The following is a 15077-nucleotide window of genomic DNA, read 5'->3' as shown; positions in this document are numbered from 1 at the left end:
ACCTTTCTCACCTGGTCATAACACTACTTCAATGCAGCCCAAATAAATAACAGGGTTTAAGTGATTACTGTGGTCAAAAAAAAAGTTAGTTCCCCTAGAAGCAAAATCTTTTCCAGTTGCCACCTTTCAATAGGGAAGGGGAGAGGGGGAAGAAAGTTACCCAGGATTACTGCTCATAATTTCTAACCTGCAATCCCTACTGGAAATCCATATCGATGTTTTACATGAAGTTTTGATTAATCATAATTTAGAGGGCACAGAAAGGGGAATCAGTTTGTCTATCATCCCATCGTAAGTCTCTACCTGAAATGGCTGCTCTTATTAAAAATAGTGGGGAGCTATCAGGGGAGGAAACTGAATAGACAGTCAGGTGATTAAATTGGCCCTTAGCATTCCCCTTAAATCATAAATTGAAGATCAAAAGTACACAAAAAAGAAGTTAGCATAAATAAATAGAGTTCCTTGTGTTTGATTAGGAATGGAAATTAGAACAGCCATGATCTTACTGATTGACAGCAGTCTCAAGGGGCCCTATAGCTTACTGCTGCTCCTAGTTATCTCGCACACGCACAGAAGACTCTTATGAAAAGGAGGAAGTGGGAGGGGAATTCAACTTAAGACTTTGCCACTAATGATGGGATTACAGACAGATGAACTAACGCACAAAAGACCAAAGTCATTAAAAAAAAATGAAGATGCAAGGCTAGTAAAAATTGCAGTGTAGCATCTCATTCAAACAGAGCACCTCCAATAATGCAACATTCTGCATATTATACTGACATGCCAGTTGAGATTGTGTACTCAGATTCTGCAATGGGCTTGCAGTTACAAGCTGCTGACTCACAGGAGAGAATACAGCGATATGACGCACACCTCCCCTCACAAAATTAAGCATGTAAATTTAAAAAAACAAGCTGGCCTTACAAGGAGAGCTGACAACATTGATCAATGCTGTCAAACCGTGAAAAATTTCAGAAACTTTTAATTCATGTTAAGTAGGAATGAAACCTTATTGCTAACTTCTGTTTTCAATCCAATGGCACTATGCAAATAAGTCAAAATGAAGTAAGGAAAAGGGTAAAAAGAGAATTACTTAAGTAGCCAGATCATTGGAGGGGGAAAAAAGGGGGAAGAAATTGTCAGTTCAGAAGTATAGCTTTTATCTGATCCTTGCATATTCTAGGAGAGATTATTTTGGGTCTCAAACCAGATGTACTCACTCGCATCAGATAGAGGGTCCATAGCCTACACAATTGGTCTTCCTTTTCAGCTTTGAATGCCAATCAGGAGATACCCAAGTTCACAATATTTGATATTGGTCAAGTATACAATACCTAACTGGACGAGTTTTCCCAATCTTGAACCAGTTAAGATTGCAAAAAAAATTTTTTTTTTTTATATAAATGTTTATCCTAATAGAATACATTTAAAGGTAAACTCAATTACATAAAAAAAACTGAACTTGAAATGGTGTTCCAATTAACTTTCCTTACCTTCAGCACTTAATACCAAGACATTTAATTTAGCTGTTAATTTTAGACCTCTGATAATTGCCAAGTGTCACAACCAAATTATGTATTCTTGATTTGTACCAATTAGTGTGCCACGAATTCAATGAATATAGATCTCTCCAAGACAAAAAACAGCATTTTGAGAGAAGAAATGGACAGACTTAAAAGAAAAGAAATTTGGCTTTGGGATGAAGTCTTCAGGAGATTTCTGAAGGCTGAGAAACAGGTAGCAGTTAGTATTAGGAGAAAATTCCAAAGGGCAGGTAGAGTAGCTGAAAGGTGGATGGTGTAACAGAGAACAAGCAGTAATCCTAAAAATCAGAAGAAATGAAAACGTAGGGCAAGACAAAGAGGACTAGAGAGATTTCTGAGACACAGAACGACAAAGAGCACTTTGAGAATGAGTCTGCATGGACTTGTGAATTGTCAGACATAATCAATCACATTGAATCTGAATGTACAGTTGTCTCTATAAACTTAGAGATGTGATAGCTCCGCATTAAGAAAAAAAAAAAGAGATTGGCAAAAAAGTACACAGAATTGAAAGCAATCCTGAGACATTGGCAGATAGGAGACAGAGTTGGGAAATAGGTGAACGTTGTCCGATTAGTAGGGTGTGATAAGTGGTGTTCCTTCGGCATTTGTACTGGGGCTACAGCTTTTCACCTTGTTACAAGAGTACTTCTATTTTTTATAAAATAAGTTTTTTTTAAAGGACTTGTTAAATTATGGGCATTGATTCATCTGGAAGCTTGTAGAGATGCTGAACTTTTTTTTTTAAATAAAGTCACCAGAAGGTCCCTGGACTTGGCTTGGAAGTTAAGCCTCTTGAATTTTAACAATTCAAAGTGAGACCAAAAACAAAGACAGTTTTTGCCTGCCAAGAAAACCCCAGCTCATCTCTCTTGAAAAGAAACCCTGCATGTGTGTCAGTCTCCTCTTTCCTCCTGTATTTGAAGAAACCCTGCATATCAAATGTTTGGGAACTGAAACCCCTGTTGCCACATTTCTGCTGCAAGGCCCATCTGAAGCCTCTGTAGCTGCATTGCTTGGAAGGCCTACCCAAACTGATCTTCAATATTTTAGCGACAGTCGTCTAATCACAATTGGGACGTCACACCAAAACAAAAAAAAAAAGGACATCTTTCCATATCTTATTTTTTTTAAGAATTAGCAAGTATTTCACCCAAGCATTTTTTTCCCCCTTTTTTTCTGTAACAGAGCTCTAAACAAAAATCCTTTTTATTTTTCCAGTGAGTGAGACAGTGTGAGTATTGTTTATGCTTTACTTCATTATAAGTTAAGGCAGGTTTTATAATAAACTGAAAAATTTGTTGTTCGTTAAAGAAACCTGGTTGGTGTGTGTTTTATTCTGGGATTTAAAAAAAAAGTGTATGATTGACTATCGGTAAGTGGGAAAAAAATTTAAATAGATGTTGGTGACCCGTGGAGAAAAGTGGAACTAGAACAAACAGTGCACTTCCCCCGCCTCATTCGTAACAATATATCTTAATGACTTTGAAGCAAGAGAGTTGTATATCCAAACATGCAGATGACATGAAGCACAGTTAAGTTGTGCATTTTGGAACAGGAAATTGCAAAGGGACACAGACTAAGTGAGTGGTCAAAACAGAGTATAACACAGGCAAATGTGAGGTTATTTATTTACTTTGGATTGTTGAAAGACCCAATTGGAATATTTTCTTAATGGCAAGAGACTAGGTGCTGTGGAGGAATTAAGGGATTTGGGAGTCATTGTAAACAAACCACTAAAACCTAGTGCACAAATGCAATAAATCGAATGTCAGCCTTTATCTCAAACACTTTGAAATACAAAAATGAGGAAGTGATACTGTAGTTGCACAGAGTCTTAGTCCAGTTTTGGGCACCAAACCTCAAGAAAAGATGTACTGGCCTTCGATGGAGTGCAGTGCAGATAGCAGGTTGCATAAGCTTGACTTGAATTCATGGAGTTGAAGGTGATCAAATCCAGTTCTCTAAAATGATACTGGGGGCTTGAAAGAATAGTTAAAAGATTTCCTCTCGTGGGGGAAATCCAGAACAAGGGGGAAAATAATTAAAGCTAGGCCATTGAGGATTGAAATCAGGGAGCACTTTGTCTACTCAGAGTTCCAGATTTTAACTAATCTCCCTCCAGAAGGCTGTGGATGCTGGGTCACTTGAAGTTAAAGACGGAGATCAAGATTTTTTTTTTTAAAAAAGCAAAAAATATGGAGCAAAGGAAAGAAAATGAAGTTGAGATACAGATCAACTACGACCTAACTGAATCTGGCTCAGAGGGTGGAATGATCTAATCCAGTTCCTATGTTAGCATGCTCCTACAAAACAGAATTGTACAAAAGCGATTCAAAGTAGGACCTTACAGGCAAGTCCCAGCCCCACAACTTTCACTATCAAGGATAAAAGAGAACAACCATTACCTCCAAGCATTTGCACATTTACCACAGTTGCTTCATTGCCACCAAGTCAAAATCTTGGAAATTCCCCTACCCTGTACCATTGTGGGACCATCACCACCAGAAGGATCACAGCAGTTGAAGACAGCAGGTTGCCATCACTTTCTCAGTAGCTACTAGGGACGGGTAATAAACACACAGCTTCATCGGCACCACCCATATTTAGAGATTCAATTTTTCTATTTTAAGTCAGTATTACATAGAAATGATATGGCAACAGACCATTTCACACAACTAAGCCACGTGGAGGAAAATAACCACCAACATAAGCAGCAGCCCTAATCCCATGTACCTGCCTGATTCCCATAGACCTTTGTTTTTCCTTCAACCACTTATCTAACCCATTATTAAATGCTGATATTCCAGAATAGGTTCATTAGATGGCTGAAGGAAAATGTGGTATTGAATTAATAAAGGCAGTTTGAAATACAAAGAGACAAAAAGGCCAAGTCTCAGGGTATACATTTATAAAGACTTTTAAAAAAAAGGTAGTACAATATTTGCATCTATATTTGAATCTGAACCAATGGGATAAAAGTCTCTATAGGCCTGCTCTTAACAGTTTCAAGTTTGAAAATTCATCCCAGTTCAGTGCATTCAACTGTCCATAATTGGTATTGTCAATTCAGGGCTAGCAGTATGTATGGGAAATATATAAATAAAAAAAGTTACCTTGCTGTCATCATTTGTGCTGTTCTACGATATCTGGTTAAAGTAAACATCACTTTTGAAAATGGCTCTACAGGGTCTATGCAAAGACATTAACTTGCCTTTTCTCTGCATATATTGTGCATTGCTAACAAATTTTTACTTCTAAACTGAGCATTTTGCTCTGTTACTGGTAAAACTCCACAGGTCAGATTCACCAAGAAAGAGTGTATGCCAAGAAGGAAATACCACTGTTCGTTTTCTACAAAGAAGACTAAGGCTGTTTTGCAGCAGTTACTGACATTTCACCTCTGATGACCTGGTTCAAATCAACCAGAAGAATCACATTTCAAAAGACAGATTAATTCTTAAGGTTGCCGAAGCACACGTTTATGCAGCTGTGTTAAAATTGGTGTCTGTCCACGATTTATTTATTTTTTTTAAATTGTTGAGATAGTCTTTAGTAAGGAAGATTCCATAGATCAACATTTAGAACTTGCAGTATTGAACGCTAGATTTATTCAAATTACGTAATTTACATGGTTGGAAAACTGCACTTGGAACAGAACAGTACAGACTAGAATTGTAGGACAAACCAAGTTCCCAATCTCATCTACACCACTCAGGAGGAGGCACCAGATACAAGTCAGGAAGTTTCACAAGAATCGTTGAGCCCTTAAAAATACAAATTGTTTTAATGGGCTGAGTTTTCAACTAGATGAAAAATACTTGACAAGCAAAGCACCCTTCTTAAAACATCTACTACTGTTAGCTTTCACCCTCACAGCCTCGACTTGCAATGCAAAGGGAGCAATTCATCATTTAACATGGTGTGATGCTGTTCTCCCTTCGTCAGATACAGGAGAAATGCCGTGAACAGATGCCCCTCTACATTGCTTTCATTGATCTCACCAAAGCCTTTGACCTCATCAGCAGACGTGGTCTCTTCAGACTACTAGAAAAGATTGGATGCCCACCAAAGCTACTAAAGTATCACCTCATTCCATGACAATATGAAAGGCACAATTCAACATGGTGGCTCCTCATCAGAGCCCTTTCCTATCCTGAGTGGTGTGAAACAGGGCTGTGTTCTCGCACCCACACTTTTTGGGATTTTCTTCTCCCTGCTGCTTTCACATGCGTTCAAATCCTCTGAAGAAGGAATTTTCCTCCACACAAGATCAGGGGGCAGGTTGTTCAACCTTGCCCGTCTAAGAGCGAAGTCCAAAGTACGGAAAGTCCTCATCAGAGAACTCCTCTTTGCTGACGATGCTGCTTTAACATCTCACACTGAAGAATGCCTGCAGAGTCTCATCGACAGGTTTGCAGCTGCCTGCAATGAATTTGGCCTAACCAACAGCCTCAAGAAAACAAACATCATGGGGCAGGACGTCAGAAATGCTCCATCCATCAATATTGACGACCACGCTCTGGAAGTGGTTCAAGAGTTCACCTACCTAGGCTCAACTATCACCAGTAACCTGTCTCTAGATGCAGAAATCAACAAGCGCATGGGAAAGGCTTCCACTGCTATGTCCAGACTGGCCAAGAGAGTGTGGGAAAATGGCGCACTGACACAGAACACAAATGTCCGAGTGTATCAGGCCTGTGTCCTCAGTACCTTGCTCTATGGCAGCGAGGCCTGGACAACGTATGTCAGCCAAGAGCGACGTCTCAATTCATTCCATCTTCGCTGCCTCCGGAGAATACTTGGCATCAGGTGGCAGGACCGTATCTCCAACACAGAAGTCCTCGAGGCAGCCAACATCCCCAGCTTATACACACTACTGAGTCAGCGGCGCTTGAGATGGCTTGGCCATGTGAGCCGCATGGAAGATGGCAGGATCCCCAAAGACATTGTACAGCGAGCCCGCCACTGGTATCAGACCCACCGGCCGTCCATGTCTCCGCTATAAAGACGTCTGCAAACGCGACATGAAATCCTGTGACATTGATCGCAAGTCATGGGAGTCAGTTGCCAGCGTTCGCGGGCAGCCATAAAGACGGGGCTAAAATGTGGTGAGTCAAAGAGACTTAGTAGTTGGCAGGAAAAAAGACAGAGGCGCAAGGGGAGAGCCAACTGTGCAACAGCCCCGACAAACAAATTTCTCTGCAGCACCTGTGGAAGAGCCTGTCACTCTAAAATTGGCCTTTATAGCCACTCCAGGCGCTGCTTCACAAACCACTGACCACCTCCAGGCGCGTATCCATTGTCTCGAGATAAGGAGGCCCAAAAGGATGGAAATAGAAAGTGAGATAGATTCAGGACAAATTTGTCTTTGGAAAGCCCTCTGCATCTCATGGGACAGTTTACTAGCAAAAACATGTTGGCAGACTACCAAAGCAAGATGCAGACCAGGTGCACACCAGGGACATGTTAGACACCAGCAAATAAATGGATTGTCCCTGGAAAAAAAAAGTGCAAACCACAGAAGTAAGTTTTTTTTTTAAAATAACCTTTACAAGGACCAAAACAGAGACAGCTCTCCTTCACTAAGTTAAACATATTCACTGTGTAAACAGGTGGCTGGACAGATGGAGGTAATTGGGATGCATCTCCTGGATACAGATAACTTTAGGTTTCATGATTACTGAGAAGTTAGGAAACCCATCGTAAAATCTAATTTAGCCACAGTCATTGTCACAAGGGTTGCTTCTTTCACAGTTAATGCAAAAGATAATGAAGCTCAATCGTTATGCTTCAAGACAAAAGGACATCCTTGTGTATCGGAACTCTGGCCACCTTGCTAACTATACTTGCAGGGATTAATAAGGGCACCATGAGAAATCGTAATTTATAAGATTCTGTTTGCAATAATTTGCTAAGAGATTCAGAAGCATTTTCTTGAAAATGGAGATTGATTCCAATTATACTGAATAAAGGTAATGCCATTTGGTAACTTGCTGTCTTTATACTTCAATATTAGGTTTTATTTTTGTAAGTAAATTTGACTAAGCCTAGCCTGTATGCAATAGTCTAAATCACATAATTGTCACATGTCAGGGTTAACAGTCAAACTTGAGAAATGGCAACTCCTTCATAATAGAAGGGCACAGCTTTCAGTGTATAAGAAGCATAGGCTTCTAAAGAAAACTAGTCCAAATGTGAACATGAGAAGGGCATCAGAAAGTTCCAACTGCAGCATAATATATTAATACTTTAACCCACCCTAGTAGAGTTGTAGCCAAAAGGACATACTACAACATGCATTCTGCTCCTTTCCTAGAGACCCACCCTGCACAACAGAAGCCATGACTGGCACTGCCAAACTTCCTTTCTTTTCCCCTATCCTAACAGGGAGATTTGACTACGAGATTGCTACCAAAAAGGCAAGCAAATTTCATTGTTCACAGGCCTGGTTTGGCCTTACATCCAGTGACAGAAAGTGCAGCGGCAGCAGCAACAACTTGTACTTATATAGCACCTTTAAACACTGTAAAATGTCCCCAAGTGCTACAGAGAATAATCAGACAAAATAGACATCCAGTTAAAAGGAGGAGATATTAGGACAAGTGGTCAGAACAGGTAGGTTAGAGGCAAAGATGTCTGGAGAGAATTCCAAAGCTTAGGGCAAAGCAAAGGAAGTGGCTGCAGAGATAGTGGGAGGCATTGATTGAAATATTCCAGAACTCACCGGATTAGAAAACTGCTAATGAGACACCCCTGTTCAAGAAGGAAGGGAGACAAAAAGCAAGAAACAAGAAACTATAGGCCAGTCAGCCTACCATCGGTCGTTGGGAAAATGCTAGAGTCCATTATTAAGGAAGAAATTGCATTAAGCTTTTCTAAATGTCCTATCAAACAGAGTTAACATGATTTTGAGAAAGGGAAATCATGTTTGAAAAATTTGCTAGAGTTCTTTGAGGAGATAAGCAGAGTTGATAAAGGGGAACCGGTAGATGTAGTGTATTTGGATTTCCAGAAGGCATTCAATAAAGGTGCCACATAAAGGATTATTGCACAAGATAGTGGCTCACAGTATTGGGGTTAATCTATTAGCATGGATTGAGGATTGGTGAACACAGAAGACAGAGTCAGGATTAATGGATCATTTTCAGGTTGATAAGACGTAACTAGTGGAGTGCCACAAGGTTCAGTCCTCGGGCCTCAATTATTCACTATCTATATTAATGACTTGGAAGAGGGGGCAGAGTGTAATGTACCCAAATTTGCTGACGATACAAAAAAATAGGACAGGGGGCATGTTGTGATGAGGACATAAGGAATCTGCAAGGGGATTATAGATACATTGAGTGAGTGGGCAAAAAAAAATGGCAGATGGAGTTTAATGTGGGAAAGTGTGAGGTCATGCATGCACTTTGGTAGGAAGAATCAAAAGGCAGATTATTTAAATGGAGGTAGACTTCAAAATAGCACAGCACAGAGGGATCTGTGTATTCTTGTGCATGAAATACAAAAAAAAAGTTAGCATGCAGGTGCAGCAAGTAATTATGAAGGCAAATGGAATTTTGGCCTTTATTGCTAGGGGGTTGGAGTTTAAAAATAGGGAAGTCTTGTTACAACTGTACAGGGTGTTGGTGAAGCCGCACCTGGAGTACTGTGTACAGTTTTGGTCCCCGTATTTAAGAAAGGATATACTGGCATTGGAGGCAGTTCGAAAGAGATTCACTAGGCTGATTCCTGGGATGAAGGGATTGACTTATCAAGAATAGCTGAACAGGTTAGGCCTTTATTCATTAGAGTTTAGAAGAATCGGGGTGATCTTATTGAAACGTAAAAGATTATGAGGGGGCTTGACAGGGTAGATGTTGAGAAGATGTTTCCACTAGTGGGGGAATCTCAAACTAGGGGAACATAGTTACAGAATAAGGGGACACTCATTTGAAACTGAGATGCGAAGGAATTTCTTCTGAGAGGGGAGTGAATGTCTGGAATTCTCTAACCCAGAGTGTTGTGGAGGCTGGATCACAAAGTGTTTAAAGAGGAGGTAGATAGATTTTTGAAATATGAGGAAGCAGAGGGCTATGAGGAGCTGGCATGAAAGAAGAGTTGAGGTCTGGGACAGATCAGCCATGATCATATTGAATGGCAGGGCAGGCTTGAGGCACCGAATGGCCTACTCCTATTTCTTATGTTCTTACGCAGACAGCTGAAGGCACAGCCACCATAAGTGGGGTGAAGGAAGTGAGGGATATACAAAAAGCCAAAGTTGGAGGAACACAGACCAGGGTTGTATGGCTGGAGGAAATCACAGATTTAAACACAAGAATGAGAACTTTGAAAAAAAAAAAGGGACATTGCTGAACCAGGAGACAACCTAGGTAGTGAGCACAGGGGTAATAAATGAACAGGACTTGTTGTGAGTTAGGATAAAGATGGCAAAGTTTTGGATGAGCTCACTTTTACGGAGGGCGGAAGTTGGGAAGCCAGCTAAGAGAGCACTAGAACAGTTGAGTCTGGAGAGAACAAAAACTTGGATGAGGATTTTGGCAGCAGTTGGGCTAAAGCTGGGGCCGAGAGGAGCAATATTATGGAGGTGGAGGTAGTTGTTGGTCTTGGCAATGGAGAGGATTTTGGATAGGCACCCTAGCTCAGGGGCAAATAAGATGCGTTACGACCAAGGCAGGAGGTGTGCACTGTTAATTCAGTCCCACTTTTCCCACAGGTCACGACATATTTAAATTTCCCCACTTGCTAAAACAAACAAAACAAACAGTCAGATACTCTATTTCACCACCTCCCCCCCCCCCCCCCCCCCTCCGGAATAAAGCACACAGGGGTTTCTTTAATAAACAATTATCCATTTATTGTACCCAAGTCTTCAATAATAAGGCAAACATACATGCGAATTGAAATATTAAAGCCCCTTATTTATCCTAGCCCTCACACTCACATATACATACACAACTGGTTAACTGGGGGGGAAAAAGGGATTTTTGTGTTTGCAGCTGTTACACGAAAAAGGAATAAAACACTTAGGCTTAAAAAAAAAAGTTATGGAAAGAAGTCCTTTGTTTTGGCGAGGTGTCCCAAAGGCAAATAGGCAGCTGTCAATCTTCAGAGAACAGTTCTTTCCAGGTGCTGTTGATCAGTCTGGGTAGGCTTTCCAAGAGATGCAGCACAGAATGTTTCAGTCAGGCTTTACAGTAGGAAGTAGCAACAAGGATTTTCTTAAGTCTTACAGCAGTAAAGGTTTCTTTAAATACAGGAGGAAACAGTAAAACTTGATGCAGGAATTCTTCAGAGAGAATTCTTCAAGATATCAGCTATCTTCTCCTGGCAAACACAGAGCAACTCATTCTTTGTTTTTTTCAGGCCAAACACCAACTTGCTTTTTTTTTAAAAAAAGTTTCATTTTGAACTGTCACTGTTCTGCAGTAAATCCTGTGACATCTATAAATCTTAGAACTATATCACCAGGGAATGACACCAAGTCAAGATGGTATATGGCTTGGAGGTGAATTTGACAGGAGGCAGTGCTCCCATGCGTCTGCTGCCCTTTCTTTCTAGGTGGTAGAGGTCACGGGTATGGAAGGTGCTGCAGAGGAGGCATGGACAGTTGCTGTAGTGCACCTTATATATGCTGCAAATTGCTGCCACTGTGCGCTGGTGGTGAAGGGAGTGAATGTTTGAAGGTGGTGGATGAGGTGATCAAGCAGGCCGTTTTGTCCTGGATGATGTCGAGCTTCTTGTGTTGTTGGAGCTGCACTCATCCAGGCAAGTGGGGAGTATTCCATCACACTCCTGACTTATGCCTTGTAGATGGTGGACAGGCTTTGGAGAGTTAGGAGGAGAGTTACTCACCACAGAAGTCCCAGTCTCTGACCTGCTCTTGTAGCCACAGTATTTATTTAGCTAGTCCAGTTAAGTTTCTGGTCAATGGTAACCCCAAGGATGTTATTGGTGGGGAATGCAGCAATGATAATGCTGTTGAATGTCATGGAGAGATGGTTAGATTCCCTCTTGTTGGAGATGGTCATTGCCTGGCACTTCTGTGACATGAATATTACTAGTCACTTATCAGCCCAAGGCTGAATTTTGTCCAGGTCTTGCTGCATGTGGACACGATTGCTTCAGTATCTAAGGAGTTGCAAATAGTACTGAACACTGTGCAATCAGCAAACATTTCCACTTCTGACCTTCTGATGGAGGGAAGTTCATTGATGAAGCAGCTGAAGATGGTTGGGGCTAAGATATTACCCTGAACAACTCCTGCAGTGATGTCCCAGGGTTTAGATGTTTGGCCTCCAGCAACCACAACCATCATTCTTAATGTTAGTTATGACTCCAACCAGTGAAGAGTTTTCCCCTCTGATTCCCATAGACTTTTGCTAGGCTCCTTGATGCCACACTCAATCAAATGCGACCTTGATATCAAGGGCAGTCACTCTCACATCCCCTCTGGAATTCAGCATTTCTGTCCATATTTGGACAAAGTCTGCAATTAGGTCTGAGCCGAATGGCCCTGCAGAACCCAAACTGAACATCAGTGAGCAGGTTATTGCTGAGTAAGTGCTGCTTGACAGCACTTTCAATGACCCCTTCCATCACTTTGCCGACAATCAAGAGTAGACTGCTGGGGCAGTAATTGGCCCGATTGGATTTGTCCTGCTTTTTGTGGACAGGACATACCCAGGCAATTTTCCACATTGGTAGATGCCAGTGTTGCAGGTGTTGAACTTGATGTTGGATTTTCAGATGATGGTACTAAGGGCAGCATAAAGTTGAAAAATAGGAATGGGTCAAGAATGGACCCTCAGTGGACTCCAGAGCAAATAGTGCAGGGGTGGGAAGAGAAGCCATTACAGGATATTATCTCGTTCCAACTGAGTAGGTAAGAGTGGAACTAGGCAAGGACAGTCACGCTCAGCTGGGCAACAGAGAAGCATTGAAGGAGGATGGTCTGGTCAACCATGTCAAAAGCCGCAGACCGGTTGAGAAGGATGAGGAGGAATAGTGCACTATAGTCACATAGGAGGTCATTTATGACTCTGATTAGGGTCATTTCAGTGCTCTGGTGGGGTGGCTACCCAGTTAGAGGCATTCTATTGTACAGTTGAGAAAGGTGGGCAGGCACTGAACAGGCAACAACACATTCAAGAGCATTGTTGAAGGGATAAAAAGAGCTTAGGGATGGGACAGTAGCTTGCAAGGGCAGGATCAATGATGGGACATCTTTCTCACCCCTAATGTAGACAAACCATTATGGGATATACAGCAGTCTCAGCAAGTACTTTGACTTCACTTGGAGCTAGGAAGTTACTAAAAGTTGCAGGATCCCTCCCTGTAGGCACTACACTCAACCCCAATCAAAACACAACAAAACCAGACATGCAATCAATAAGACCCCAAAGGACACCTAAATATCATTTTTGTATTAGTGTCCAAACCATAGCAGCTTCCAGTACCCTGGAATTTTACAGTAACCCAATAATGCCCTGTAACAGGAATAAAATAAAACCAATGATTTCAATTCATATTACAATAGTACTCAAATTTAAAATGATGATTCCATTTTAGGAGCCCTCCAGACACCTCAGCGACACAGACAGCAGGATTGGACACACTCTGGGAACCCACCATACCAGATATATAAATAAGGCAACACTGTGGTGGTTGTCCATGGATAAGCTAATGCACCTTTGTATAAAACCACCAGCCACTGCCTTACAATGCAGTTTATCCTAGGTGTCTGTGGGAGGGTGGCTCATCAATATCTTGTTTCGCAGATAAAAAGATGAATTTAGAACCTGGCTGCTATTCCCCAAATATAATGTAAAACGGCATTGCACAAGACAAAAAGCTGGAGCTGTGGCCAGCCAGGTGAGGTGCGGACATTTTTGGACTGTGTTGGTTGTTCAGTGCCAGGCGGTGCTCTTCACACACCCGACCAAGCAACAAATGCAACTCAACGCACAAGGGAAAAACACGGTAAAGAGCCCAGTTCGACAAGCCCACGATAATTTAATTCAATAAAAAAGACAAACAAATGAGCTCAGAAACTAAATGCACTTCCTACAAAATAAAATTAACATTTAGCCCAGATAAGCCACCGGTAAAGTTCAACAAGCGCCTAATTGTAACAAACAAAGCACTATTCAGGCTCACTACCAACCAAGTCAGATAATCATATCATTTAGCTCAGACTCTTAACCCAGATATAAACATCTGCACAGATATACCCAAAATCAGTTTTAGGAGAAGGTTGCCCTCTCTTGTCCCCCGTCTCTCACCAGATAGTTTTCCGCCGCTGTCGCCTTGTCTCCTTCTGCGCTGTAAAACGAAGTAAGAATTGGATTTCTCGGTCACCCAGAGCTTCAGAGCATTTTTCAGCAGCACTTCTTCAGGTTTTAACCACATAATGAAAACCTCACGCGGACATTAGAAATGCATATAAACAGTATTTCTTCCCTTCCTCGGTTAAATGCTGACCACTACGCTGGAGTTTTCTGTCCCGCTGTTGCATATATAGAGCAAACACTCTTCCTTTCCACCTGTACCTTACTGTACACCTTCCCTCAACTCACACTCTACGCTAATATTTCACCTCCAGTTTCCGGATTTCACTCGGTTTTGAGTCTTCCGGTTCCAATGAAGGAAGTCCCACCCCAAAATTGCAACCATTCAGAACTCCTGGGTACTTATTTTCTGTACTCACTGGTAATTTGTTGCAATGAAAAAATGAAATTAACTAATGCATACCTGTGAATTAATACACCGAAGCCACAGGGTGAGTGACAAACGGTTATGTTTGGTGCTACCATTCCAGAAGTTCTTACCCATTAAAGGAAACAATATAAAATATAGTGGATTTTATTTTGGAAAACGTTCCTGTGACCCTTATCATGTGATGAGAAATGCCTGAGGTTTTATATTCACATCATAAACTGGTGTGTTGTCTTGTCCTGTTGTTATTTAGAAACTATTGTAATAGAATTTAAGCTTTGAAACCAAGACTAACGCGTAAAAATGTGTAACTTAATTTCTGCAGTTAATGTTTTCTGAATTGCTGAACTGTGCTACAGCCTTGGAACAAAACTGCATTCAAACTGATTGCTATTCTATAATACCCTGATGACAATTAGTTCAAAGAACCATTTCAGAGTACCATCATAATTTAAGCGAGATTCATAGAAACATAGAAAATAGGAGCAGGAGTAGGCCATTCGGCCCTTCGAGCCTGCTCCACCATTCATTATGATCATGGCTGATCATCCAACTCAGTAACCTGTTCCCGCTTTCGCCTCATACCCTTTGATCCCTTTAGACCCAAGAGCTATATCTAACTCCTTCTTGAAAACATACAATGTTTTGACCTCAACTGCTTTCTGTGGTAGCGAATTTTACAGGCTCACCACTCTCTGGGTGAAGATATTTCTCCTCATCTTAGTCCTGAAAGGTTTACCTTAGACTATGACTCCTGGTTCTGGACTCCCCCACCATCGGGAACATCCTTCCTGCATCTACCCTGTCAAGTCC

General features: G+C 41.4%; 1 protein-coding gene across 5 annotated transcripts in view; it reads right to left on the bottom strand.

Moving 5' to 3' along the window:
* The window catches only part of LOC137371374 (TBC1 domain family member 8), a 117607-nt gene extending 103447 nt beyond the window's left edge, over positions 1 to 14160 (bottom strand). For all 5 annotated transcript variants that reach the window (XM_068033865.1, XM_068033868.1, XM_068033867.1 and 2 more), the window contains exon 1: positions 13832 to 14160. In XM_068033865.1, coding sequence (XP_067889966.1) covers positions 13832 to 13958 — 127 coding nt within the window. In that variant the 5' untranslated portion in view covers positions 13959 to 14160. The remainder of the gene's footprint in view (positions 1 to 13831) is intronic.
* Between the last annotated feature and the right edge of the window lie 917 nt (positions 14161 to 15077).

The sequence above is a fragment of the Heterodontus francisci genome, chromosome 6, assembly GCF_036365525.1.
Source record: "Heterodontus francisci isolate sHetFra1 chromosome 6, sHetFra1.hap1, whole genome shotgun sequence".
In the NCBI taxonomy this organism is placed as follows: Eukaryota; Metazoa; Chordata; class Chondrichthyes; order Heterodontiformes; family Heterodontidae; genus Heterodontus; species Heterodontus francisci.
Note: the sequence above shows the minus strand (reverse complement) of the source record. Positions and strands in the feature narration are given on the sequence as shown.